Here is a 26,086-nt window from a genome sequence, read left to right as displayed (position 1 = left end):
TTTATTTGATGTTTACATATATTTTTAATAAATATATTTGTCCACAAGCAGTTTGACAGTACATTCCTTACACTTACAAATAATATAAACTATATTTTATAATTATATTCCCGGGGTAATAAAAATAAATGATGACAATGAAGACACACAAAATGACCCACTGTTTATTTTTCCGTTCTGATATCATAAAGTTGAGTGAAATGTTCAAGTTTGTCCACCAAGGCTACAAAAAGTATTGTTTTAAATAATAAAATAATGCATTTTCTTAAAAAAAATAAAGGACAAAACAAACATCGCAACATAATTCTTCAGTTTACACAGTCATTTCAGTTCACATTTATATTTTATTCTAAATATATTGTGACTTTAACTATTCCGGAAGTTTGGCTTGATTTGTAATTGAAACTTTTGATTTGAATGAAATGCGCTGAAATTCAAACGCTTTTGTCGATTCTAACGCTCCATAAGTTGTCTCTTTTTACAGTCGTGTTTTCTGCCGTTTCTCCAGCAGAACTTGTGCACACATCGTCTTTATAAATGGCATTATATTTTCTCTTTTTAAGCAGCTTTCTTTGTAGAATTTAATCCAGCATTCCACTTGTACAAACTGAGGAAGGTTTTTTTAAATCGAGGGAAAGAGTCAAACCCAAGTCTCTGGATAACTCCTGGGGCCTTTTGGTTTTCCGAAACGAGTTCCTAAAGATGAAAGATCCGGCATTAATCCTCGACTTACTATAATCACACTTTGATATTGAGATTATCTCTTGGTGATTAAGTGCCAACCAAATTTGAAAAAAGAAGCCAGTGACTCGTATGAAGGAGGCGGAGTGTTGGGCTGAGAGCGAGGAGGCTCCACTTTGGCTGCCAAAAGACAATGCAATGAAATACAGTTAATTTAGATTCATCCTCAGCGTTTCAGATTGTTAAAAGTATTGTTAAAAGTATTGTTAAAAGTATTGTTAAAAGTGTTGTTAAAAGTACACTTACTTTTGTGTTTGCTTCGAAAGAACTTTAAACTCTGGAGAAAGAAGTAATACAAAGGTGACAGGTTTGATACTCTTGATACAATCACAGGAAATATGTATTATTTATTTGCTTTTCTCTTGTAATTCACTGTGAAAATACTCAAATAAATTCACTCAATCGCAAAATCATATTTTCAAAAAAGCAATTTTAGCATTTTAGTCAATAGAATGTAATTTTCAAACGAATAATAGTTGTTTCTTGAATTAAATCATGTGGAATTACAGTGTTCTTTTGTTCTTTTTCATTCCGTGTTCAAACGTTTCTGTGCTGGTTTGGATTCGTTACTATTCTTTATTGTATTGGTAATGGTGCACATGAGGTCATCCGCGTGGCTTTCTGGTCAGAACACTGATGGTTGATGGTACGCTCTTTAAACTTCACCGCACCACGAAGAGTGTTAAAGAGTGAAGTGTTCTCACCCTGGACCTGCTCATGCCCTTTTCAGGCCCGTCAGCGCCGACCGTCAAACTGTGTCCTTCATCCACTGAAACACAGACCAGACACTTCAGTGACCAGTGAACACGAACAAGGAGCACACCAGGAGCAAACCAGGACCACACCAGGAGCAAACCAGGAGCAAACCAGGAGCACACCAGGAGCAAACCAGGACCAAACCAGGAGCACACCAGGAGAAAACCAGGACCAAACCAGGAGCAAACCAGGAGAAAACCAGGAGCACACCAGGAGCAAACCAGGAGCAAACCAGGAGCAAACCAGGAGCAAACCAGGAGAAAACCAGGACCAAACCAGGACCAAACCAGGAGCAAACCAGGAGAAAACCAGGAGAAAACCAGGAGCAAACCAGGAGCAAACCAGGAGCAAACCAGGAGCAAACCAGGAGCAAACCAGGAGAAAACCAGGAGCAAACCAGGACCAAACCAGGACCAAACCAGGAGCACACCAGGAGAAAACCAGGAGCAAACCAGGAGCAAACCAGGAGCAAACCAGGAGAAAACCAGGAGAAAACCAGGAGAAAACCAGGAGCAAACCAGGAGCAAACCAGGAGCACACCAGGAGCAAACCAGGAGAAAACCAGGACCAAACCAGGAGCAAACCAGGACCAAACCAGGAGCACACCAGGATCAAACCAGGACCAAACCAGGACCAAACCAGGAGCACACCAGGAGCACACCAGGAGAAAACCAGGAGCACACCAGGAGCACACCAGGGGCACACCAGGAGCACACCAGGACCAAACCAGGAGCACATCAAGAGCACATCAGGAGCAAACCAGGAGCACACCAGGAGCACACCAGGAGCACACCAGGACTGCAGCCCCAGTTTGTGATGTAATTCACCGTTGGTGGGAGTGTTTCTCCCAGAAGCCTCTGCTGCAGGGGGAGGAGTCTGAGAGCGAGACACAGTCAGAGATTCTGAGGAGAAACAAACTCACATTATACAGGACAAATAATAATAATACAATACAATAATACAGATTGTGCCATTGAGTGGTTTAAATGTAAAGGATGTTATGACATGTTTGCATCTGCTAAAGACGGAGTAAAGCAGGAAATGTATGAAATGTACTTTGGCTTCGTTTAATGTTTCCCACTCAAACAAGTGGTTCCCCTTTTGTATCTCAAGTACCTCGAAGTCTTGTTTCACTCCGAACAGAATTCACAAACATAACTTGCTTTAATGATTCAATGCAACATAAAACAATGAACAATAATATAACAACTTATAACAAATCAAAAATCTACTATAGGATAAAAATAGAATACTGTTCAGTGTAGATGTAGTGCAGGAAGTATGGAAGAACACTGCTTAAAAACAGCATATTTTCTTATTTTAATGATATTAATGTCCAAAATCCTCCATCATTCATTTCTATTCACATCAGAAGAACATTTGTGAGTGTGTTTTACAGGAGATCCTAAAGTACTTTCACTTTCATGTACACCAAGGTTTAGGGCCTGAAGTGTGTACTTCATGTTGGTCCCTTCAAAGTATTTAAAGACTAAAGTAATCGCTCACCTTTGAGAGAACCTTTCACTCGAACACTCTGTGGGACACAAAACACAACTGTATTTCAGAAACACAACTTTCACCCTTACTGTGGCTTTGGCAGGTGGTGAATACCTGCCAAAAATACAGGAAGTAACATCGAGTTCTGAAAAGGAATGGTTCCATCTGTCGTTACGGAACACGATTTGTGTCAAGTATTAACCAAAAGTACATCGTAACTTATTAAATGTTACTTTTAATCACACGTTTTCTCTCAATATTCATCAAACCACAGCAGAATGTGCAGATTCAATACAAGACGGTTGAATATTGTGTTTCATGTTGCTAAGTTACTGCTGTATTTATGCTGTAAGTATGATGAAAATAACACGTTTTTTGTCAATGTTTTGTCAAATTATTAGTTTTAGTTTTAGTCGACAAAAATGTAAAATGGTATTTTACTCGACTAAATCCATAATAATAAAATAAACTAAATATCTTTAGTCTTACAGAAAATATATATTTATTATTTATATCTGTATCTATATATATAAAAAAATAATATATATATATATATCTATATATATATATATATATATATAACTATGATAAGTTGGATCTAGTCTCACACGTTCATTATGTTAGATTTTTACTATCCAACAGAAATATCAGTACAATATCCTACTTTTTCATAGTTATATTTACTTTAGTTTTAGTCAGCAAAAATACAACATTGTCAAAATATATTCGTTAACGATTATGAATCTTTTTTCATGTTCTAGAATCTGAAAACGACTCGCCCCGTCTCCTTTTCTTCACATACTTCATACTTTTTACCTTGATATACTTCATACTTTTAACCTTGATATACTTCATACTTTTGACCATGATATACTTCATACTTTTGACCGTGATATACTTCATACTTTTTACCTTGATATACTTCATACTTTTGACCGTGATATACTTCATACTTTTTACCTTGATATACTTCATACTTTTGACCTTAAAATACTTCATACTTTTTACCTTGATATACTTCATACTTTTTACCTTGATATACTTCATACTTTTGACCTTGATATACTTCATACTTTTGACCTTGATATACTTCATACTTTTTACCTTGATATACTTCATATTTTTGACCTTTATATACTTCATACTTTACTTTTTACCTTGATATACTTCATACTTTTGAATTTGATATACTTCATACTTTTGACCTTGATATACTTCATACTTTTGTCCTTGACATACTTCATACTTTTGACCTTGATATACTTCATACTTTTTACCTTGATATACTTCATACTTTTGACCTTGATATACTTCATACTTTTGACCTTGATATACTTCATACTTTTTACCTTGATATACTTCATACTTTTTACCTTGATATACTTCATACTTTTTACCTTGATATACTTCATACTTTTTACCTTGATATACTTAATACTTTTTACCTTGATGTACTTTATACTTCATACTTTTTACCTTGATATACTTCATACTTTTTACCTTGATATACTTCATACTTCATACTTTTTACCTTGATATACTTCATACTTTTTACCTTGATATATTTCATACTTTTTACCTTGATGTACTTCATACTTCATACTTTTACCTTGATATACTTCATACTTCATACTTTTTACCTTGATATACTTCATACTTCATACTTTTTACCTTGATATATTTCATATTTTTGACCTTTATATACTTAATACTTTTGACCTTGATATACTTCATACTTTTGAATTTGATATACTTCATACTTTTGACCTTGATATACTTCACACTTTTGAACTTGATATACTTCATACTTTTGACCTTGATATACTTCATACTTTTGACCTTGATATACTTCATACTTTTGACCTTGATATACTTCATACTTTTGTCCTTGATATACTTCATACTTTTGACCTTGATATACTCCATGTTTTTGACCTTGATATACTTCATACTTTTTACCTTGATATACTTCATACTTTTGACCTTGATATACTTCATACTTTTTACCTTGATATACTTCATACTTTTTACCTTGATATACTTCATACTTTTTACCTTGATGTACTTTATACTTCATACTTTTTACCTTGATATACTTCATACTTTTTACCTTGATATACTTCATACTTCATACTTTTTACCTTGATATACTTCATACTTTTTACCTTGATATATTTCATACTTTTTACCTTGATGTACTTCATACTTCATACTTTTACCTTGATATACTTCATACTTCATACTTTTTACCTTGATATACTTCATACTTCATACTTTTTACCTTGATAAATTTCATATTTTTGACCTTTATATACTTAATACTTTTGACCTTGATATACTTCATACTTTTGAATTTGATATACTTCATACTTTTGACCTTGATATACTTCACACTTTTGAACTTGATATACTTCATACTTTTGACCTTGATATACTTCATACTTTTGACCTTGATATACTTCATACTTTTTACCTTGATATACTTCATACTTTTTACCTTGATGTACTTCATACTTCATACTTTTTACCTTGATTTACTTCATACTTCATACTTTTTACCTTGATATACTTTATACTTTTTACCTTGATATATTTCATATTTTTGACCTTTATATACTTAATACTTTTGACCTTGATATACTTCATACTTTTGAATTTGATATACTTCATACTTTTGACCTTGATATACTTCATACTTTTGACCTTGATATACTTCATACTTTTGTCCTTGATATACTTCATACTTTTGACCTTGATATACTCCATATTTTTGACCTTGATATACTTCATACTTTTTACCTTGATATATTTCATACTTCATACTTTTTACCTTGATATACTACATACTTTTGACCTTGATATATTTCATACTTTTGACCTTGATATATTTCATACTTTTGACCTTGATATACTTCACACTTTTGACCTTGATATACTACATACTTTTGTCCTTGATATACTTCATACTTTTGACCTTGATATACTCCATATTTTTGACCTTGATATACTTCATACTTTTTACCTTGATATATTTCATACTTCATACTTTTTACCTTGATATACTACATACTTTTGACCTTGATATATTTCATACTTTTGACCTTGATATATTTCATACTTTTGACCTTGATATACTTCACACTTTTGACCTTGATATACTACATACTTTTGACCTTGATATATTTCATACTTTTGACCTTGATATACTTCATATTTTTTACCTTGCTTCGGCTCATGACGTCGGGGCATTTCTTGGCCCCGGTGGCTCCGTCCCACTCAGCGGAGACCCCGGCTCTGGACGCTGCACCGAATGGGCCTGTCCCGTGGGCTGTGCGAGGAGGGACAGACATAAAGAGTTTTAAACGGGTGCACTGTGGCTCCTGTTGTGCCTGACCAGCCGTTCCCAACACGTTTTGGCAAACTACTTATCAAAACTGTGTGTGGCTCTGGGGCTCGACCGCTGCGCTTCAATGTCTAGGGCGGAGTTTAGAGCAGAGACAGAACCAATCACATAAACCCAGAAGTGACGCAAAAAACGCGACACGCTTAACCGGATATTACGTAGCCCGTGTCAACAAGGCGTGTTCCGCGTTATCCGTCCCCGAACGCAGAAAATGTCTCCTGAATCGTGATGACGCCCTTCGTATAACCGCATCTAACGCACGTTCATCACTGCGAGTAGAGCGGACTTCCCTGATTGTTCAAACTGAAGCGAGAGCAGAAGTAAACACTCGGTCACGAGCCGGGTCACGAGCCGGGTCACGAGCCGGGTCACGAGCCGGGTCACGAGCCGGGTCACGAGCCGGGTCGCGAGCCGGGTCGCGAGCCGGGTCCGCCATCTTGAATGTTTTGGAACGGGGTTGAAGAGCTACTTCCGTATCTCAGTGTGACGCGTTAAAACCTCCGACTGTGATTGGTCGGTAAATGGATTACCGACGATTTCATTGGCTCTGACTCCGATTCCAGACCCTTACGCATTCGAACAGAATGTGGGCGGGGCTGGCGGGTCAGGCAATAACTCACTGTCGTCTTGTGTGAGAGGCCAGGGCGCAGCTGGAGGTGGGTGCGCCGGACCCCCTGGTGCCAGACCCCCTGGTGCTGGACCCCCTGGTGCTGGACCCCCTGGTGCTGGACCCCCTGGTGCCAGACCCCCTGGTGCCAGACCCCCTGGAACACAATATATTCTTTTGTAAATGAGGTCAATATTGATACAACGCATCCATATTGACATTTAGATGTCGCAATAAAAAGTCTTACAAGAGTTTGAACTGGACATTTCCACAATATGACATGAAACTTAAATTGCTTTCTTAGCTTTTATTCCTCAAAAAATACCCGAAAAAAACATAATTTTCTACTCGTCTCCAGTTGTCCCGAGTTTAATGCCGTACAGTGGGACATTTTAAGTGGGTTAAAAAAGGAACAACATCTCCAAACGATACAGAAAAACCCACATCCCAGACTGAGGTGAAAAGTCAGACAGTGGCGTTCACCTGGAGGAGGCGGGGCAGACGGAGGAGGCGGGGCAGACGGAGGAGGCGGGGCAGACGGAGGAGGCGGAGGAGGCGGGGGTAACTCTAGGGGCCGTCGAAGTCGTGAGGATTTTGAATGTGTGTTTGAGGTTTGCTTGGCTTGTGAAAACTCTGTAAGAAAGAAAGAAAGAAAGAACGGGAACGATCAGAGGAAGGGAGTAACAGAGTATTTGGGGAAACTGCTGTTGCTGCTAAGTATATATTAGACACAGAAATGAAAAACAAACTCACTTTTACTCGAATCAAACAATATATTATACTCAAGTAATAAAAGTCATGGTCATTTGACTCAAAGAAGCACAATTTTCCGTTAAATCAAGACTTTCAAACCTTTTCTACGCCTGTTTTCTTACCGGAAAAAGTGTTTTTTGCTCGGAGACTCTGTAACAAGAGAGACATTTTAAACATCAGCGGCTCGTGGGACACTTCCCGGGACACGTCCACGCCTTAAACTGGCTTACCTTACTCCTCACCCACGACTTGGTCTCAGTGTGATCCGGGGCGAGTCCAGAGCTGCCGGACCACTCTGAAGAGACGCCCAGGAGACTGAGGTTTACGGGACGGGTCGGCCGCGCGCTCGCCTCGGCCGGAGCTGATCAGTAAAGAATACGGTCTCATCAATAAAAGAAGGAGGAAACGGTGACGTCAGTGATGGAAAAGATGGTTCACCTGGATCTGCCGCAAACTCGAAAGACTCTGGCGTTCTCTCTGGAAGTGGAGGGACGGGGGACGGGGGACTTCCTGAAACAACGGCCACATTTAGCACATTCGGACATTTACTGTGCAATCAAATGGAGGGGAGAACAAAAAACATGGATTTATATGTTTTTTTTTCGTTTTATAGAACAAAAAACAGACAGAACAAGACCAGAGAGTTCAAAGTTGGGCAGATGTCCCCTTGCGCCCATGTGTCCCCTTGCGCCCATGTGTCCCCTTACACCCATGTGTCCCCTTGCGCCCATGTGTCCCCTTGCACCTATGTGTCCCCTTGCGCCCATGTGTCCCCTTACGCCCATGTGTCCCCTTGCGCCCATGTGTCCCCTTGCGCCCATGTGTCCCCTTGCGCCCATGTGTCCCCTTGCGCCCATGTGTCCCCTTACGCCCATGTGTCCCCTTGCGCCCATGTGTCCCCTTACACCCATGTGTCTCCTTGCGCCCATGTGTCCCCTTACACCCATGTGTCCCCTTGCGCCCATGTGTCCCCTTGCGCCCATGTGTCCCCTTGCGCCCATGTGTCCCCTTGCGCCCATGTGTCCCCTTGCGCCCATGTGTCGTGTCCCCTCCCTTACACCCATGTGTCCCCTTGCACCCATGTGTCCCCTTGCGCCCATGTGTCCCCTTGCACCCATGTGTCCCCTTGCGCCCATGTGTCGTGTCCCCTCCCTTGCGCCCATGTGTCCCCTTGCGCCCATGTGTCCCCTTGCGCCCATGTGTCCCCTTGCGCCCATGTGTCCCCTTGCGCCCATGTGTCCCCTTGCGCCCATGTGTCCCCTTGCGCCCATGTGTCCCTTTGCACCCATGTGTCCCCTTGCGCCCATGTGTCGTGTCCCCTCCCTTGCGCCCATGTGTCCCCTTGCGCCCATGTGTCCCCTTGCGCCCATGTGTCCCCTTGTGCCCATGTGTCCCCTTGCGCCCATGTGTCGTGTCCCCTCCCTTGTGCCCCTGTGTCCCCTTTGCGCCCCTGTGTCCCCTTGCGTATTGGTCCCATCCGTCACAGTCTTGGGTAAAATTGTACATTTTTAAGTTCAAAGTAAAAGAAAATGTGGCCCAAAGTGATTTCAGTCCTTGACATTGTCATTCATTTTCTTATTATTTGCACTTTTTGCTGCAGCCAAAGTGCATTTGGCAGGTATCCATCATCTTCATTGTTGGAGTTTTATATAAATTTTTATATAAATTCAAAAAGAACTGTCAATTATGAAGATAAGTTTGCAGTGCTTCATTAGACACATTAACATATATATATATATATTATTATTTTTTACTTTGGACTAGAAAAAAAAGAAAAGAAAAAGGTACATTTTTTCAACAACATGACTAAAATAATAATGATTTGCAGCTCTAACTGTGCAATGAGGCTGTGCTGAAACATCCAAATGTCAAGATACTGAATTTGGTAATAAAGTCTATAATCCCTCATTCTAAAAACATACGGTGTAAATACTTGTACTTTAGTGACACTGTTCATATTGTGGGCTGCTGTGTCGATGTAATGTTAAGAGGAAAGAAACTGGTTTATGCAACACATTTGACATAATTCACTGTTTCGATTGAATAAATAAAGTAAACTGTGCCTATTTCGTATAAAGTTTTGTGCAGAATGTGCTTTAACAAAGACATTACAGTGTTGCATGTAAAGTGCCTGTGATGGAGATTCTGAAAGGTTGTCATGGTCACTCACCTCGTAGCTCCCTGACAGCCGCCGCCGCAGCGTTTGGAGGAATCACAACAGCTAATTTCACGCACGCTTCTGGAAAAACAACGATTTTAGTCGAATTTTTTGCTCAATTGAGATTTGTTGAAATCTGTTTGTTTGTTCAGCACCTGTGGGAAGTTCGAAGGATTCCGGAGTTCTTTTGGGCAAAGGAGGAGGACTCTGATCATCTAAAACACCTACAGAAAACACACACGTCAGATGTTGTTTCTGTTTGAAGATGATCCACATTTCACGGAGCAAAAACTCTGTAACTTTTCAGCCAATACGACATTAAACGTGACAATCCTGTATTTTAACTACTGAAACATATACTGTATATTCATTGATCGTTAATGGGTCGCCTTTCCACAGATGTGACTTCCCTGGTGATGTCTCCTGCTCGTCTCCATGGCGATAGATGAGTGGAATGCCATAGTGTGGAGCGTCTAGAGGCAAAGCTGTAACAAAAGTTGCTAAGTTGACCTTTAAGTGACCTTTGAACAGATCGGTCCGATGTTTCTCAACCTTTTCTGCGTCGTGACACACTTTTTTAGTTTTAAAGATGCTACGACCTATGAGAAAAGATGACCAAATCAGACCTAAGTGATGTGTATATAATGTGGTGCCTCTGGTTCTTTACACTTTGCAATCGTGAGTGTTTTACTCTCATTTTTGGTTCAGAACACTCCAGAACGCTCAATTATTCAATCTAATTATTCAGTTAACTCCACCTCGGCCACGCCTCCTCGGGACACTGGGTAGAAAATGAAGGAGTCAGACCAAAGACTATTGGAGAATGTTGCTGACGTTGTCTCTGGGGAGTCCTCCGGGGGGTCTCGGAGAAAGTGTCTGGGGAGAGGGAAGTCTGGGAGTCCCTGCTTCGACTGCTGCCCCCGCGACCCGGCCCCGGATAAGCGGAAGAAGAAGAAGGATGGATGGTTTCTTGTGTTTCGATGTCAAAGCTCACAATAAATCTCCAAGTGCAATAAGAGTGAAGCGGATGCAGACCAGAAGATTCGATGATTTGCTATGGCAACTGCTAATATGGAAATAAAGTATTTTGCTGCTGATTTTGTGGTGTGAGTTCAATACAAAAGAATCCCATGCATCACAGAACAAGTTCTTACTTTACAAAGGACAAATAATAATAATAATAATAACTTTTATTTATATAGCACTTTTCATTGACCCAAAGACATTACTTTACGTTTATATTCTCAATCTTTATTCTAATTTCAAATAATTTGCTTAGTTTTATGATTCATTCATTCCATAAACAGGACATGGTTTAGGGCTGTGCAATAAATACCAGTCTAATTACAAATGTATTATCATTATCATTAATAAAATAATATACATGAATAATGTCCTGATAATCATCTAAAAGATCTCAAATATTTTTACGATCTGGCCTTTTATATTTCACCCAATTTGCACTGACGAGACGGGCAAAGTGCTATTAAATTGAATATTTTATCTGTGAAATTACAATACAAGAAAAGATTTCATTTGTTTGTCCGACGATGGGGAAAGTGTTGCACTGCAGAAAAGACAGAAAACTCCAGAAAACTCCAGAAAACTCCAGAAAACTCCAGAAAACTCCAGACTCCCAACTCATTCCATCCCTTCTCCTTTCTGCTGAGGGCCCCATACATCCTCTCCGATCCCACTTTGTCCCACTGAGACGTCCATGACCCGATTCACCGGCCCAATCGGCCCCGGGGCCCGGTGTGTACCTGAGTGTGTGAAGCAGAGGACTTCTAGAGGCCGGTCGTTGAGGCTCAGCGAGGGCGTGTCACAGGGCGAACGTGGCTTTGGAGCTGCTTCTTCTGTCGGAGAGTCGAAGTACGGATCTTCCACGGTCAGACACACCCCCACTGCAGACGGGGAAGGGCGTGGCTCGAGGCGTTCCCCGTCCTCCTCGCTCTTCTGCCCCACGCGCTCCTCCTCCATCCTCCGCCCGCTCCTCTCCTCCGGCGGCGTCCCGGGGTTCAGAGCGTGCGGAGATGTTCTGTTCGGGATCTCGGTGAAAAAGGACGTCGCCTAAAAGAAGGAACGCAAAAATGTCCAAGTTTACTTCGGATCATCGTGGAATTAGCGTTACCGTGGAAACAATACAGACGCACAATGGAAGAAGAACCTCAGGACTAGAGACATTTAAAAGACAATGGACAAAATGGGACCAATTATTTTGAACTTGACAAGCAGTAACTCTTTTAAATGTGTGTGAATATGTGTATGTATGTATATGTGTGTATATAAGGATGTGTATATATGTATTTATATGTGTGTATTCATGTTTATATGTATATTGTTTTTTCTCTTTGACGCCACTCCCTTATTTACAACTTATTTCTACTTCTTTAACTTTACGTTCTCCGTGGTAAAACTCATTCTTTGTCAGTGTTTTTAGTATTTTTTATTGTTTTTGTTTTTTTTGTTCTTTGGTTTTGTTGTTCTTAGTTCAAATGAAAAATAAAATTGTAAAATAATATTTGATTTATCCTTCAAACAAAGCAGAAGTTTGATTAAAGATCTGATGAAAGAAAACTATTCGTAACAATTTCATCAAATGCTCTGATAGATTCACTGTAATAATTCAGATTATGTTTCAAACGGTTCAAAATAAATAAATATTAAATACGTTCTCAAAGTTGGAAGCAAAAAGACAAAGCAACTAAACAGGTTTCTGTGTCTAAAATGTTGAATTGTGTTTTGTGTGGAATAAAAAGTAAATGAAGTGTATTTTGGGCTCTAAACTGCAGAACATAAAAAACAACACTCAGTCATTCAGATTTAATTTAAAAACGTTACATTTTTTGAGCTTCTTCTTTTATGTCCTGCCAAATTGCACCACTTCAAAGCCTTTGGAAACGTGGCATTAATGGTATTATCATTACCTGCAGGTCGTCAGAGAACTGCCACTGGGGGAAGGTCTGTTCTGATGATGATGAACGGTTTGTTGTTTCCAGTAGATGTTGCAGATCTTTCAACTCTTCATCCAAGTCGAGCTCGGACTGAACTGCCTCATCTGCTTCAGCCTGAGTCACATCCAGCCACAGATACGTTTGAAAAAGGTCACGTTTAAGACATAAAAGGGACAGATTATTCAGAATTGATGAGCTTTTTACCACGTTATAACAGTGTTTCCTCATCATTCGAGCTGTATTTTGATGTTTGAGTATCGCTCAGGAAAATTCAGTTTTCACCTACACCCTATCCCCGCCCACTTCCCTGTACAAACTTGCATTTATTTAAGAAATAAAAAAAAATAGACTCTGGGTCAAACATGGTTCAGGAATGTTCTGTAGCATTTTAGCATTTTTTCAGAATAAAACAAAGTTCAAATTGAAATACGCCGCATGCTATGGTGAAACGCAACTATGAGAAGGCGGGGCTTATTCAGTATGCATTTTGGAAACTGAGGAAGTCCACTACATTTCTATTATGAAGCTGTTTCATATCAATTTTTCAGTTTACAATGAACAAAATGTAAAATAAAGATCTACATCTGTTATAGTTTGAAAATAAGAGCCTGAAAAAAAGCACAATATGTTTCCTTTTCCTCTTGTAAAAGTCATTTTAGTTTGTCCCCAATAAGTGCATTTCCAAACACATTTATTATATTATATTAGCTAAAGTTGATTTGCTAAGATCAGGGCCAGATGCACTTGGTGGTTGTTGCTTGTGAATAGTATTTAGAAGAGTTGTACCTTCCAAAATTCAAGCTAACAGCAAAAATACTGAAGAATGTGAAGTTGTTTGACCGGTGTGACGAGTGCTCACCTCGCTGCCAGGCTCCAGTGAATCCGAGTGCAAGAATCTCTCAAAAAGGACCTTGATGGTTTTAAACACCAGCACATACTGTTCCTAGAATCACACACAAGAACTGGTTCTGTGAGTTGGCCAGATACCACTAAACACAAAGTAACAAAGTACAGGAAGAAAGCACGCTGAGAACTGTACAACTACTATTTGAATTAGATTATCAAATGAAACATACAACAACAGAATACAGAAGTGTTCAAATGAAATAAATCAATTGTGTTGTTGTTTTGGGGCTCTTTGACAGGAACTATAGATTCACACAAAGACTTTGTTTGATTCTCAGTTTAGTTTTTTCCTTGATCTAATAAAGCATCATTGAGTCTGATTAAAAGTGCTGTGTAAAATGTATGTATGTATTATTTATTTATTTTATTTATTTTATTTATTTTATTTATTTTATTTATTTTATTTATTTTATTTATTTTATTTATTTTATTTATTTTATTTATTTTATTTATTTTATTTATTTTATTTTCTTCATGTTATTATTGTTATTCATGTTATTCATGTTATTTATTTTATTTATTCATTTATTGTATTTATTTATATTATTTACAGGAATACATAAAAAAGTTGTTTTGTTGCAAGTTTCGATCTAGTTTCCACTTTCCCCTGTTAATTTTTGTTTAGATTTATTGGTGGATGAAAATATCTATACTTTTAGTTTTAGTCATTACTAATTGTTTTTTACTCTATTTCTTTAAAAGTATTTGTTATTATGAAAACTTGGACAAATATATTAGTCGAGAAAATGAACTCTGGCTTTGGCGGTTTCAGATTGTAGAAGGTGATAATTACCACAGTTCTATAAATATGCTGATTTCACAAATGTTGAAGCTGATCATTTATGATAGAGACTAGAGGACTCTAGAGCACGATATACGCCTGAAATACTTTTACATCATTCATCACATTATTGGAGAATCATTTTGTTGACCTGACCAGACTAAAAACTGGATGAAAACCACCAGTTGTACACGTCTTGTTCATGTACTTGTCATACCTTGGTCTGGACCACGGACGGCCTCTGGGTTCTCATGTTTAGAACCAGGTCAAAAATGTCAAAATCAGAAGTGATGATCTAAAAAGACAAAAAGAAACACGACACATTCAATTATAATTAACGAAAGTTTAGTCAAAATGATAAACCACTTTTTCTCACCTGTTTCTTTAAAAGATTCCACGTGTAATCGATGACACAGAGGACTCCAGTCCTACCACAGCCAGCACTACACACATAACCACATATACACGCACACACACACACACACACACACACACACGCACACACGCACACACACACACACACACACACACACACACGCACGCACACGCACACACACACACACACACACGCACACACGCACACACACACACACACACACGCACACACACACACACACACACACGCACGCACGCACGCACACACACACACACACACACGCACGCACGCACACACACACACACACACACAGTAGAGGGTTAAGTTACACATTGCCCCGTGTTATGCAAAACTGACTTATTTGAGAGTTTAAAAATCCTCTCATGTGGTTTCCTCTCTAAAAGGACACATGAGGGGAAGTGGGGAAATTCTGCAGCTTTTTTTCTCCCTCTCCAAAAAGCTCAGAATGCTGTGTTCCACCTTGTGACATCATTGGGTGGTATTGTGGAAGTGATTTACTAAACAACTATTTCAATGCTTAAATGGCCAATTTCAACCTCAACCTGAAGTTTTGTAGAATAGACATGTTCCTCTAGTATTCCTATGAAATGAGTCGGTATAATCGTGTTGTCAAGGCCTTTAAGTCATTAAAGAAGACAGAATAAAACGTTGCATAGGACAGTTAAAGCAAATGCAATTCTAACCTTTGTGCTATGGTTGTAGCATGATAAGTGCCACAATTTGTATCTGAATTGTATCACTCTGATATCGAAGTTATTCTCGTTCAGTGCTTGACATTTTGGGGAAATAGTGACCACACACAGAGCGGGGGGGGGGTGTCTCACACCCCGCCCACCACCCACACTTCCTGCCTCGGCACATGTGGCTTCTGAGCTCATGTGCAGGACAGTTAGTCGCTCTAGCACAATATTGTCGTTATTGCTCTATCAACAAAGACTAAATTCAAATTTCAAGAAACTAAATATATTATAATCACATTTTTATCTTAACAGTCTAAAATTAAGATATGCTGTGACTTGAAATACAAAAAAAGTATATATCTAATCAACTTTTAACCATGTTTTAAGCATTTTCCCGTCTTATTTATGCTCTCAAGTTATATTCTGAGTGATTCATGCATTTTTTAAATGAAGATAAGTTTATCTTAAGTTCTCCTTCAGCCCGCATCACCAGGAGCCCCAAAACTGCATCCATGTCTGTACATTTGTGTAGTTCATGTTTCTTGTACGTCAGTAAACACGTTGCATCTGGGTCGTGGGTCGTGGTCCTTGATAGTGAAGTCTAAGTCATCTTAAGTCACTTGTGCGTGCATTTAGTTTCAATTGGGAGTCAATATAAAATCCAAAGAGTATCATAGACTATAACTAAATTGCAGATAAAAGCCTAATTCATGGCGAAATGGCGAAATGGTGAAATGTAGCCTTGTATTCGCCCAGGTTTAGTCCAAAGTTATGGACAGTTTCGGACACTTAGAGACCATGTTTTTATTGTTAGAAGAGTTCATTATGTTTGACCTGAATGCTAATAATGCTAATCATTGACCAGCACAAAGCCAGAATGCTGTGGATCTCATTTGTCGTTGTGAAAAATGTCAATCCACAGCCGAGAGTTTACGTTGGCGCCTAGAACCAAGATGGCTGCCGATGGCGTAGAGGTCACGTGTCTGGCACGAACCGATTCTTGACTTTGAGTTGTAAATGAAGGGATTTTTCTTTTCGTTCAACTTTCATAATGTCACTTTTACAGCTGGACCTGATTCTCGAGTGGTGCATTGTTCCTCACACACAGTAAAGCTCTCTGACCTGCAGTGGATGCAGATGGGCGTGTCTAAAGCTCTCTGACCTGCAGTGGATGCAGATGGGCGTGTCTAAAGCTCTCTGACCTGCAGTGGATGCAGATGGGCGTGTCTAAAGCGCTCTGACCAGCAGTGGATGCAGATGGGCGTGTCTAAAGCTCTCTGACCTGCAGTGGATGCAGATGGGCGTGTCTAAAGCTCTCTGACCTGCAGTGGATGCCGATGGGCGTGTCTAAAGCTCTCTGACCTGCAGTGGATGCAGATGGGCGTGTCTAAAGCGCTCTGACCTGCAGTGGATGCAGATGGGCGTGTCTAAAGCTCTCTGACCTGCCGTGGATGCAGATGGGCGTGTCTAAAGCTCTCTGACCTGCAGTGGATGCAGATGGGCGTGTCTAAAGCGCTCTGACCTGCAGTGGATGCAGATGGGCGTGTCTAAAGCGCTCTGACCTGCAGTGGATGCAGATGGGCGTGTCTAAAGCTCTCTGACCTGCAGTGGATGCAGATGGGCGTGTCTAAAGCTCTCTGACCTGCAGTGGATGCAGATGGGCGTGTCTAAAGCTCTCTGACCTGCAGTGGATGCAGATGGGCGTGTCTAAAGCGCTCTGACCAGCAGTGGATGCAGATGGGCGTGTCTAAAGCTCTCTGACCTGCAGTGGATGCAGATGGGCGTGTCTAAAGCTCTTTGACCTGCAGTGGATGCAGATGGGCGTGTCTAAAGCTCTCTGACCTGCAGTGGATGCAGATGGGCGTGTCTAAAGCTCTCTGACCTGCAGTGGATGCAGATGGGCGTGTCTAAAGCTCTCTGACCTGCAGTGGATGCAGATGGGCGTGTCTAAAGCTCTCTGACCTGCAGTGGATGCAGATGGGCGTGTCTAAAGCGCTCTGACCAGCAGTGGATGCAGATGGGCGTGTCTAAAGCTCTCTGACCTGCAGTGGATGCAGATGGGCGTGTCTAAAGCTCTCTGACCTGCAGTGGATGCAGATGGGCGTGTCTAAAGCGCTCTGACCAGCAGTGGATGCAGATGGGCGTGTCTAAAGCTCTCTGACCTGCAGTGGATGCAGATGGGCGTGTCTAAAGCTCTCTGACCTGCAGTGGATGCAGATGGGCGTGTCTAAAGCTCTCTGACCTGCAGTGGATGCAGATGGGCGTGTCTAAAGCTCTCTGACCTGCAGTGGATGCAGATGGGCGTGTCTAAGGCTCTCTGACCTGCAGTGGATGCAGATGGGCGTGTCTAAGGCTCTCTGACCTGCAGTGGATGCAGATGGGCGTGTCTAAATATCTTATCTTATCTTAAAGCGCTCTGACCAGCAGTGGATGCAGATGGGCGTGTCTAAAGCGCTCTGACCTGCAGTGGATGCAGATGGGCGTGTCTAAAGCGCTCTGACCTGCAGTGGATGCAGATGGGCGTGTCGTCGTGGTCCTGGTACGAGCGCATGTCCTGCAGCATGTCGAGGATGGGGGGGATGGAGTCAGGAACGCCGTGATCGGGCCAGTTCACGTAATGGAGCTGCTTCAGAGTCCGGCTGCACTGGAGAGAGGCAAAGCATCAGTTTATTTTTCTTTATCTATTGTGACTTTCATTTGTTTTCGTCCATTTCGTTCTAATTCATTATTCCTTCTCTCTTTTAAACACAGTATCTTACATTCTTCCTGGAGATAGACAGCCAAAGGAACAAGTTTTCCATGGAAGCGAGTAGGAGGAAGCTCCGTACGAGTCAGGTTTGTGGAGATACATGGACACATTCATCCATGATGAAAAATATAGTTTACTTTTTTATAGGAAATATGAAAAAAGAAGAATCCTGATTTTTATTTTTTCTCACATTGATCAATCAAAATGTTTTGATTAAATTTTGATTTTGTACAAAAAAACATCTGAAAATAGCCTTGCAATTTTTTTTAAACATTTTTAAAAAAAGATTTCCCACTGACTTTCTGGTACTGAGAAGCCCCGCCCTTTCATAGAGACAGCTGACTATGACAAGAAGCAGATTTTCATTAACAGATGATTTTTGTTGTGTACATTTATTGCCTGTTAGAGTATTCCACACGCCCTGAAACGCAGAGATCTGTCTAGATGGAAATGGCTTTTTAAATATTATCCAACTTGCCCTGATTCGGTTCCTCTTTTACTCCAGCTGCAGTTTTGCTCTTAAAAAGTTCATACTTACATTGCGATAATTCATTCTCAACGTCCTGGTCACATAGTCTCCTTTATTCTCCTCTGAATCCTGAAATACAAATATAAAGGTTAATTTAGGACGAGTGGTTTTCTGTAGATGTGGACATGAGTAGAGCTAAACCAGGACTAAACCAGGACTAAACCAGGACTAAACCAGGACTAAACCAGATCTTAACCTGTCTTATGAAGGATTTGACCTCCACGTCTAAACACAGAGGTCAAAAGAAGAGTTCATGTAACTTTGAGCTGGACAGGTCAGAGGTCAAAGGTCAGATTGCAGATGTTGCTGCTCAGGTCGTAGCGGACATCTTGTCCAGCACATCCAATATTTGGATCAAATATATTTTCTAATCATTTAGAATGTTGAACGCTTCCCATTGGCAAACGAGCTCTATATCATGTCTAATTGTAGACTTAATGGGGATGAAGAAGAATTAACCCAGCACTAAATGATCTATTGATTAAATGTATTATTATATATTATTATTAAATGGTTTTATTTACATAAAACGATTTGAACTATTACACTGAAGGATGATAATTCAATGTTTTATCTTGGTAACTTAAAGCAACAGTGTGTAACTTTCTGCAGGTGGAAATTCACCTGAACGATTCTGAACAGTAACAATATTAAAATCATACTTGGGAGCAGTCTCCAAGGAGATAGATATGTTTTATATATATTTAATACTGTGAACTATTATAGTCAAAGGAACAGCATTTCCATGATGTACTGGAGCTTAAACCGTCCTCATATATGAATTTGGTTGGTCAGTACTCACACAGTGAACAGTGAAGGGCTCACACACGTACGGCTCGTCCTGGTGCTTGGGCCAGTAACACTCACACTTTTTCTGTGGCACAAAAGAAATCATCATCAAACATAAAATGGACAAATGAAGCTCACATTTTGAGACGTGTGAAGTGTGGTTTTAATAACCACAGTCCAAACAAATAGTGTTACCTTCCCCATTTCAAACTCTCGGCACGCCATCACCACAACCTGCACAAGAACAAAAGGGACATATTACTCCTACTACTCCTACTCCTACTCCTACTACTCCTACTCCTACTCCTACTCCTACTCCTACTACTACTACTACTACTACTACTACTACTACTCCTCCTCCTCCTCCTCCTCCTTCTTCTTCTCCTATGATTCATGCACATGTTGAAGGTCAAAAGTATTTTTTATAATGTTAAATCTCAAACCAGTATTTCCTTATGATATTATCAAGGCCCAAACACTAAAGTTAGGCTGTAAATTCACAAATTATATTAACAAAAATTATCACATACTTATCTCGTCCTTTTCCACCTTCACAACCCAGTTCAGCCACACAACCGCCACTTTACATTGGTGCTATGCTAGCAAATGTTATTTTATTATCTTTTTTATTTCCCCACAATCAGGGTAAAGTTAGATTAGATTTGGTTTTAGTAACAGGTTATTGGGTTAAGTTTAGGGGTTTGGGACATGCTACCTTACCTTATCCTTTGTAACATTTGTCCGTTGGAAATTCAAAACAGTTAGCATTTAGTATTTCTAAGGTCATTCCAAAATGTTGACCTTTCTGTTGAAAGAGCATTTTGTCTGTTGTTCGTCTTCCAGTTCCTATCGATGACATTTATAAAGGACGGACATTTAATTTAGTTTCTATACCAAACATCGCCAATTATTTTACCGCCAGTAACAAGTCTCAAATCAAGGCTATTTTCTAATTTGCCTCAATAAATAAATACATGTGAAGTCTACAATCTGATACAAACACGTGGTGATATTTGTCTTATTTTAGTTGACAAATGGAACGGGACAAACCTTGATGTCGTATTCCCACAGCATCCTCAGAAAGTCCAGCACAGTGTGAGGCAGTGGACCCTGAGTGGCTACGTACGCCCTGGAGCCAGTCACACCCTGGAAATCAGGTTAGCTTAGCATGCTAAATATGGGTTAACGTGATATGATGTTGTTAGCATGCAAGCAGAAGCTAACTAACCTTGATAAAGTTAGCGTTGATGTAGTCCGTGTCATTTTTGGATGTGGTGAAAGTTAGTTTTACTCTGCTGTGGTCGACTGCAAATAAATATATGACAATGTTAATACAAAAGGCACACACATATCTACACAATATATATAGAATCATCGTTATCCCAATATTGACCGTACTGACATCTATATCTCAACAGACAGATGTAAATAAGATACAGTACGATGAAAAAAAAGTCTGATTTTAGTTTTAAAATAGATAATTAGGGTAAGGTGCTGTACCGGGGTTGACCTATGACCTATGATATATTCCCCGGGACCTGCACCGTGGCTGGATATGCTGCTCTATGTCACGCTGTAAAACCATACATTTATGCACAACTATTGGATATGTGGAACCGCGTATGTGGCTGAACCAGGAGCCAGTTCGATCATTTGAGATTCTAGACAGCAGCCAACACTGGACAGGACCTGGATCTTTTTAAATATGAAGTACCGTGGTTCCCCGTTTCATAGAAAAAGGGGAACGTACCGTACTTTTCGGGCTATACAGCGCTCCTGAATAAAAGCCGCCCACACCATTTGTCTCTGTCTGCATCTAATTGTAAAGAACCAGGAATTGCTAAGTTTGCATGCTAGTTGTTGTTAGCATTAGCATGATGGCAAAAATCCGCTCTAGCCTTTGAAAGTTATTAAAAGCACTTTTAAACTGAAAAATTAAGGTGTTCAGAATGCGCATTAGGCATGAGGCATAAGTTTGGACTACTGCAAACGGTTTAAAATAGCATTTTTAAGACAGGTACAGCACCTTTAAGACGTACTTTAGCCTTGTTTTGGTCTTGGTATTTAGTTTCTGCCGAGTTTTTATTGGGATACAGTTTGGCTGGTTAAAGGTACACTACGATTTTATTTTTCTAGTAGCGCACTTCCTGGGGTCGTGAACGATAAAACGCTCTATAATCTGATGCAGACAGCAAGCAGTGGTCTCATTTTGACTCCCAAGAGCTGCTTTTACAATCTACACAAAAATCTGACACTTAAAGACATAGTTTTCTTTTAATTTACCTGAACTACCGTGTCAAAGCGAACATTAGAGTGCAGTCTTAGTTCCCACACATAATATATAGATTATTATAGAAAGATTATTACAGACAGACACTGCATTGATACATAAAGATGGCTTACATGGGATGATGTCTTTGTATCTGTTTTTCTTGATGTTGTCCGACTTCTCTGCGATCTTGGTGGGGTAGGTTTTGTCATTGCGATACTTTAAGGACTGGCATCTTAACCTCTGAAAGACACAGGTCAGTTTTCACACAGATATCATGACGTTTGCACACAGGACACCCGATCTTTATGACGTCTCAGCAGTAGTACATCTTGATATAACTGACTTTTCCTGTTCTGGTGAGTTCGGCATAAATTAAACAATTTGCTGACAAAGTGTTGTTGTGTTAAGACTCTCAAATGGTTGTGGAAATGGACAAAGTGCTGTATCATTTGATTTAACACGGATCGTTTTAATCCTCATATGTTCAGAGAATTGTCTGTGTCTACACATAGCTCCCCTTAGATTCAACAATTGTACATGATAATAATGTACATAATAACACAATTTTCTTATTGATTGCTCTCTTTTAGGGTTTAGGTTAAGGTAGTACTGCCAGATTGTATTGTTTTGTTTTGCTCTTATTCTGAGTGGTCTGTATGTGGGTTGTTCTGCTGCTGCAAATCAAATTGCTCCTCTGGGATAAAAAAAAAAAGACAACCTTCAACATTTAAGGTACATTTTATTGAGTCTTCAGTATTTGAACCACCCTGCAATTCCAGCGGGACGTGTCAGGTGCAGTGGGACAACAAGTTGGGGGATGCAAACCAGAGATAGACTGACATATCGTTGGCCCTCGTTGGTAAATTTTGAGCAGAAGCCAATACTGGACAATGCAGAAAATGTGACAAAGCTTTTTCTCTTATCCAATGTGCCTTTAAACCGTTTTCTAATGTGGTTTGGAGATATTAAACAAAATTGGCCCTGCAATTTGACCCAAACACATTGGAAGAGGCTTTTAGTTTCTCTAAAGATCCAGCCACTCAGACACCATGTTTTTAGGACAGGAGTGGAGAAAAGAATGAAGATCTGGTGCATGAATCAGGTGAGACTTGAAATGGTTTAAACACACTGGATTTCAGCTTTGAACCTGGCAACACAAATGCGGCACGTCCGAGTTTAGCTGCGCCTCGTCTGAATGATCGACAAGTGTCCAACGACGGTGTTGATACCATACGTTTTTTCATACGGTTCCAAAGGTGTGAGATAGTGGAAGTGGTTTTCTGTGTGTTCTGTGTGACTAGTAACTCTCGCTTTCACGTTTTATGGCGTAGAAGAGGATTTCCAAGGCCCAGAGTTGACCTGGACAGTTTTTAGACAATGGACCTTTTTGTTCAGAGACTCAGATCAAATTTATTGTAAAATTGTCGACTTCTCACCACAGTGTGCGGTTTGTTCAGACAGGAAGTGATGCAATGGACTCTTCCTCCAGTCGTTTGAGAAGGAGAGTGTGCCAAACTATGAGCGCTGGCCTCTGAGGTTATTCGTCGCCATGACGACAGCTCAAGGAAGAAGTCATGTAAGGTTCTTAACTAAGCCTCTTATTTATGTTTTGGATTTTATATTTTACTTTTGTTTTTCCCAGAAATATCTTATTTTACTATTGGCCTATTGGCCTTCAGGATGCAGTGCACAATACAGTATCTAGAGGAGTTAAAATGACTTAAATACTAAATTTACTAATACTGAACTGAAATAATTACTTATTAATTGGACTTAATACTTAATACTTCAAGAAGTTTCTACATTGCTCCTTCTTTCAAACTTTTTATTTCCAACATAACTTAATCAAAACTTCAAAATATTTTAATTCATATTTACAGTTTGATTCAAGTCATGCTGAATATTTATTTTTTGCAATATAGTTAGCTTCCTATAGTTTGGGTTGTATGAGCTTCCGACATTATTGTGTCATTATAGACTATAACATTTTATGAGTTATAAGTCACCGAAATGAACAGTAAATGTACATTAAATAGTAACAATCGTGCAATAACAATCGCTTATCGTTAAAAAGACTGATCTGGTTTGGCCCAAGTATGATTTGATCGACCCATTTTTGATCAAAGAGTTTGAGGTCTTGCAGTCCATATGTTTAAAATAACATCTTTATCGTATTATAATTATTATTGATATGATTGATCAAATACAGCGCATGCATGCCCTCTTCAACTGAGAAACTCAATATGGAAACACATTCAAGGTGGTTATTATTACAATTATAACATCTCATACTCATCGTTCCAGATGTTTCTTATCTTTCAATACATTTTCCTTATTTCAGACATGTTTTGTTTAGGGATGTCACAAAATCACATGTTAGTGGCACAATTCAACGATTATTCACGATTATTGAGATTCACTGTTGTTACTTTCCAACAGTGAAATCTTTAATTTTCTTGAATTCCCGTGGCTTGAATGTTACAGTTCCTCAAGTTTTTAATCAGCTTTACAAAACTGAACTTTCTGAAAAACAAAATAAAGTTAAACTTGTCAAAAACAGCCAGATAGAAAAAGTGATTCAGGTCTATTTTTTGGATGATAGATTGAACTAAAAATACTTTATTTTGCTTCTAAAATCATCACAATTATTATTTTTTGGTACCTATTGTGACCTGAATAATCACAATTATCGATTAACCTAATGATCTTGACATCCCTAGTTTTGTGTCAATTATAACAATGTACTTCCTGCTTTGAAAGATTAATTTTGTGAGCTCTAACGTAGTAATGGTCAAATAAATTGCTTAATAAGGTGGACATCATTTCAATGAGACTTGTTCAGTGTTTCTTTATTTAAATTGCTCAAATACAGTACATGTAATCCTCAAAGTACGACCTCCAAACACATTAAAGGAGGTCATTGTACACACATTATAACAGCTCAGAGGCTTGTGCTATATATAATGCAAAGAGGAAGAACAGATAGTGGGGCTGCAACTTTGTTACTTCCCCAATGCGTCACTTCTCACAGAAGTAGAAGCCATCTTTGTCACTTTTGTAAACGCATTTGCTTAGAAAAATGACTTACGGCAAACTGTGCAGCGATGCCATTCGGTGCTTCCGGGTCCTCATCCTCCTCTGTCTCCAACTCCTCCAGCAAACTCCTCACTATCCAGGCCTGCGACTCCATGTCTGGCCTGCTGCTGTCATCAAGTTGTCATTTAGCACTTTTACCAGGCATGTCAATCAAATATCCAAGCTTGATCATTGGTTAAACTCCAGGAAATCCAACAACAGCAACAAAAATCCCAAGCTTCTTCTTCTTCTTCTTCTTCTTGTCGTTGCTACTTTGACATCAAGACGCTGGTGTGAAAGAATGCATTGACTGTTTGAGAGGAAGTAAGAGTAAGCTAACAGGTTTTGTGGTCAGATAAAAAAATACTGCCACGCCCCCCCCACAAGTGTCTCTCTGGGTCCTAAAGGCGCTGCACTGTCACAGAAGAAAGCAGCAGGGAACACCCTCAGACACACTGGGCGGGTCTCATTATTATGCAATATCCAGGCAATGCCAATGACTGTGGGATACTTAAACCTGTATTTCATGGTGTATAACGTTAAAAAAGATGTATGGAAGCAGTTAAAAAGGAATACAGTTTTATTACTGTGCATGTAAAGACTTATTGTTGCCAGCAGAGTGTGCAAAGCAAATTAATTAAATATATAAGCTTTTTAACAATGGCTAAAAGATAGACATGGAGGCACTCTCATGTAGGGAAAGAAGTTCTGAAAAAATACATCTCGGCCAGTTGAGGTTATTTCATTTTTCATTCATGTACTAACCTTTATTTAATCAGGTTAAACCCACTGAGATCTACATCGCACATAACAAAGTACAAGCTATAAAGACATTTGAGATGCTAGAATAAACATCAAATCAGTGAGAATCTAATGAAACTTTAGGCTGCTCTTTGTTTTATTTATTTTTTTTCTTTATTTTTTTTAAGAGTTAGAAAACTTCAACGGAACCAGCTCACAAAGTTTAAACTTCAGTTTGTTGACTGTTCCAAGCTGTGGGAGCAGCATAATAAATCTATGAGAGACATGGACTTAAAAA

General features: G+C 39.6%; 1 protein-coding gene across 1 annotated transcript; it reads right to left on the bottom strand.

Moving 5' to 3' along the window:
- Positions 1 to 25,352, bottom strand: ptpn22 (protein tyrosine phosphatase non-receptor type 22). Its single transcript, XM_072448666.1, has 26 exons — positions 25,061 to 25,352; positions 22,104 to 22,212; positions 20,929 to 21,005; positions 20,751 to 20,846; positions 19,896 to 19,934; positions 19,714 to 19,785; positions 18,921 to 18,980; positions 18,135 to 18,277; positions 14,933 to 14,999; positions 14,774 to 14,851; positions 13,729 to 13,812; positions 12,843 to 12,983; positions 11,679 to 11,985; positions 10,071 to 10,139; positions 9,928 to 9,996; positions 8,196 to 8,267; positions 7,988 to 8,118; positions 7,880 to 7,907; positions 7,488 to 7,637; positions 6,216 to 6,322; positions 3,004 to 3,031; positions 2,325 to 2,399; positions 1,446 to 1,510; positions 988 to 1,018; positions 784 to 861; positions 1 to 696 (listed from the first exon to the last, which is right to left on the bottom strand). Exons 1-26 carry the CDS (start codon positions 25,160 to 25,162, stop codon positions 641 to 643), a joined length of 2,334 nt encoding a protein of 777 aa, XP_072304767.1. The 5' UTR covers positions 25,163 to 25,352; the 3' UTR covers positions 1 to 640.
- Between the last annotated feature and the right edge of the window lie 734 nt (positions 25,353 to 26,086).

The sequence above is a fragment of the Eucyclogobius newberryi genome, unplaced genomic scaffold (genome assembly GCF_026437365.1).
Source record: "Eucyclogobius newberryi isolate DKJ021-1_F unplaced genomic scaffold, fEucNew1.0.hap1 SCAF_17, whole genome shotgun sequence".
NCBI lineage: Eukaryota > Metazoa > Chordata > Actinopteri > Gobiiformes > Gobiidae > Eucyclogobius > Eucyclogobius newberryi.
This window is presented reverse-complemented; position numbering and strand designations above follow the sequence as displayed.

What these genes read in the sequence shown, in the direction of transcription:
- ptpn22 (XM_072448666.1), bottom strand. Translation starts at nt 25,162, where the DNA reads ATGGAGTCGCAGGCCTGGATAGTGAGGAGTTTGCTGGAGGAGTTGGAG. An exon ending in TGAGAATGAATTATCGCAAT is followed by an intron (nt 18,278 to 18,920) that starts GTAAGTATGAAC and finishes GCCTCTCTCCAG; the next exon opens with TGCAGCCGGACTCTGAAGCA. An exon ending in AGTTCTCTGACGACCTGCAG is followed by an intron (nt 11,986 to 12,842) that starts GTAATGATAATA and finishes TCCTTCTTTTAG; the next exon opens with GCGACGTCCTTTTTCACCGA.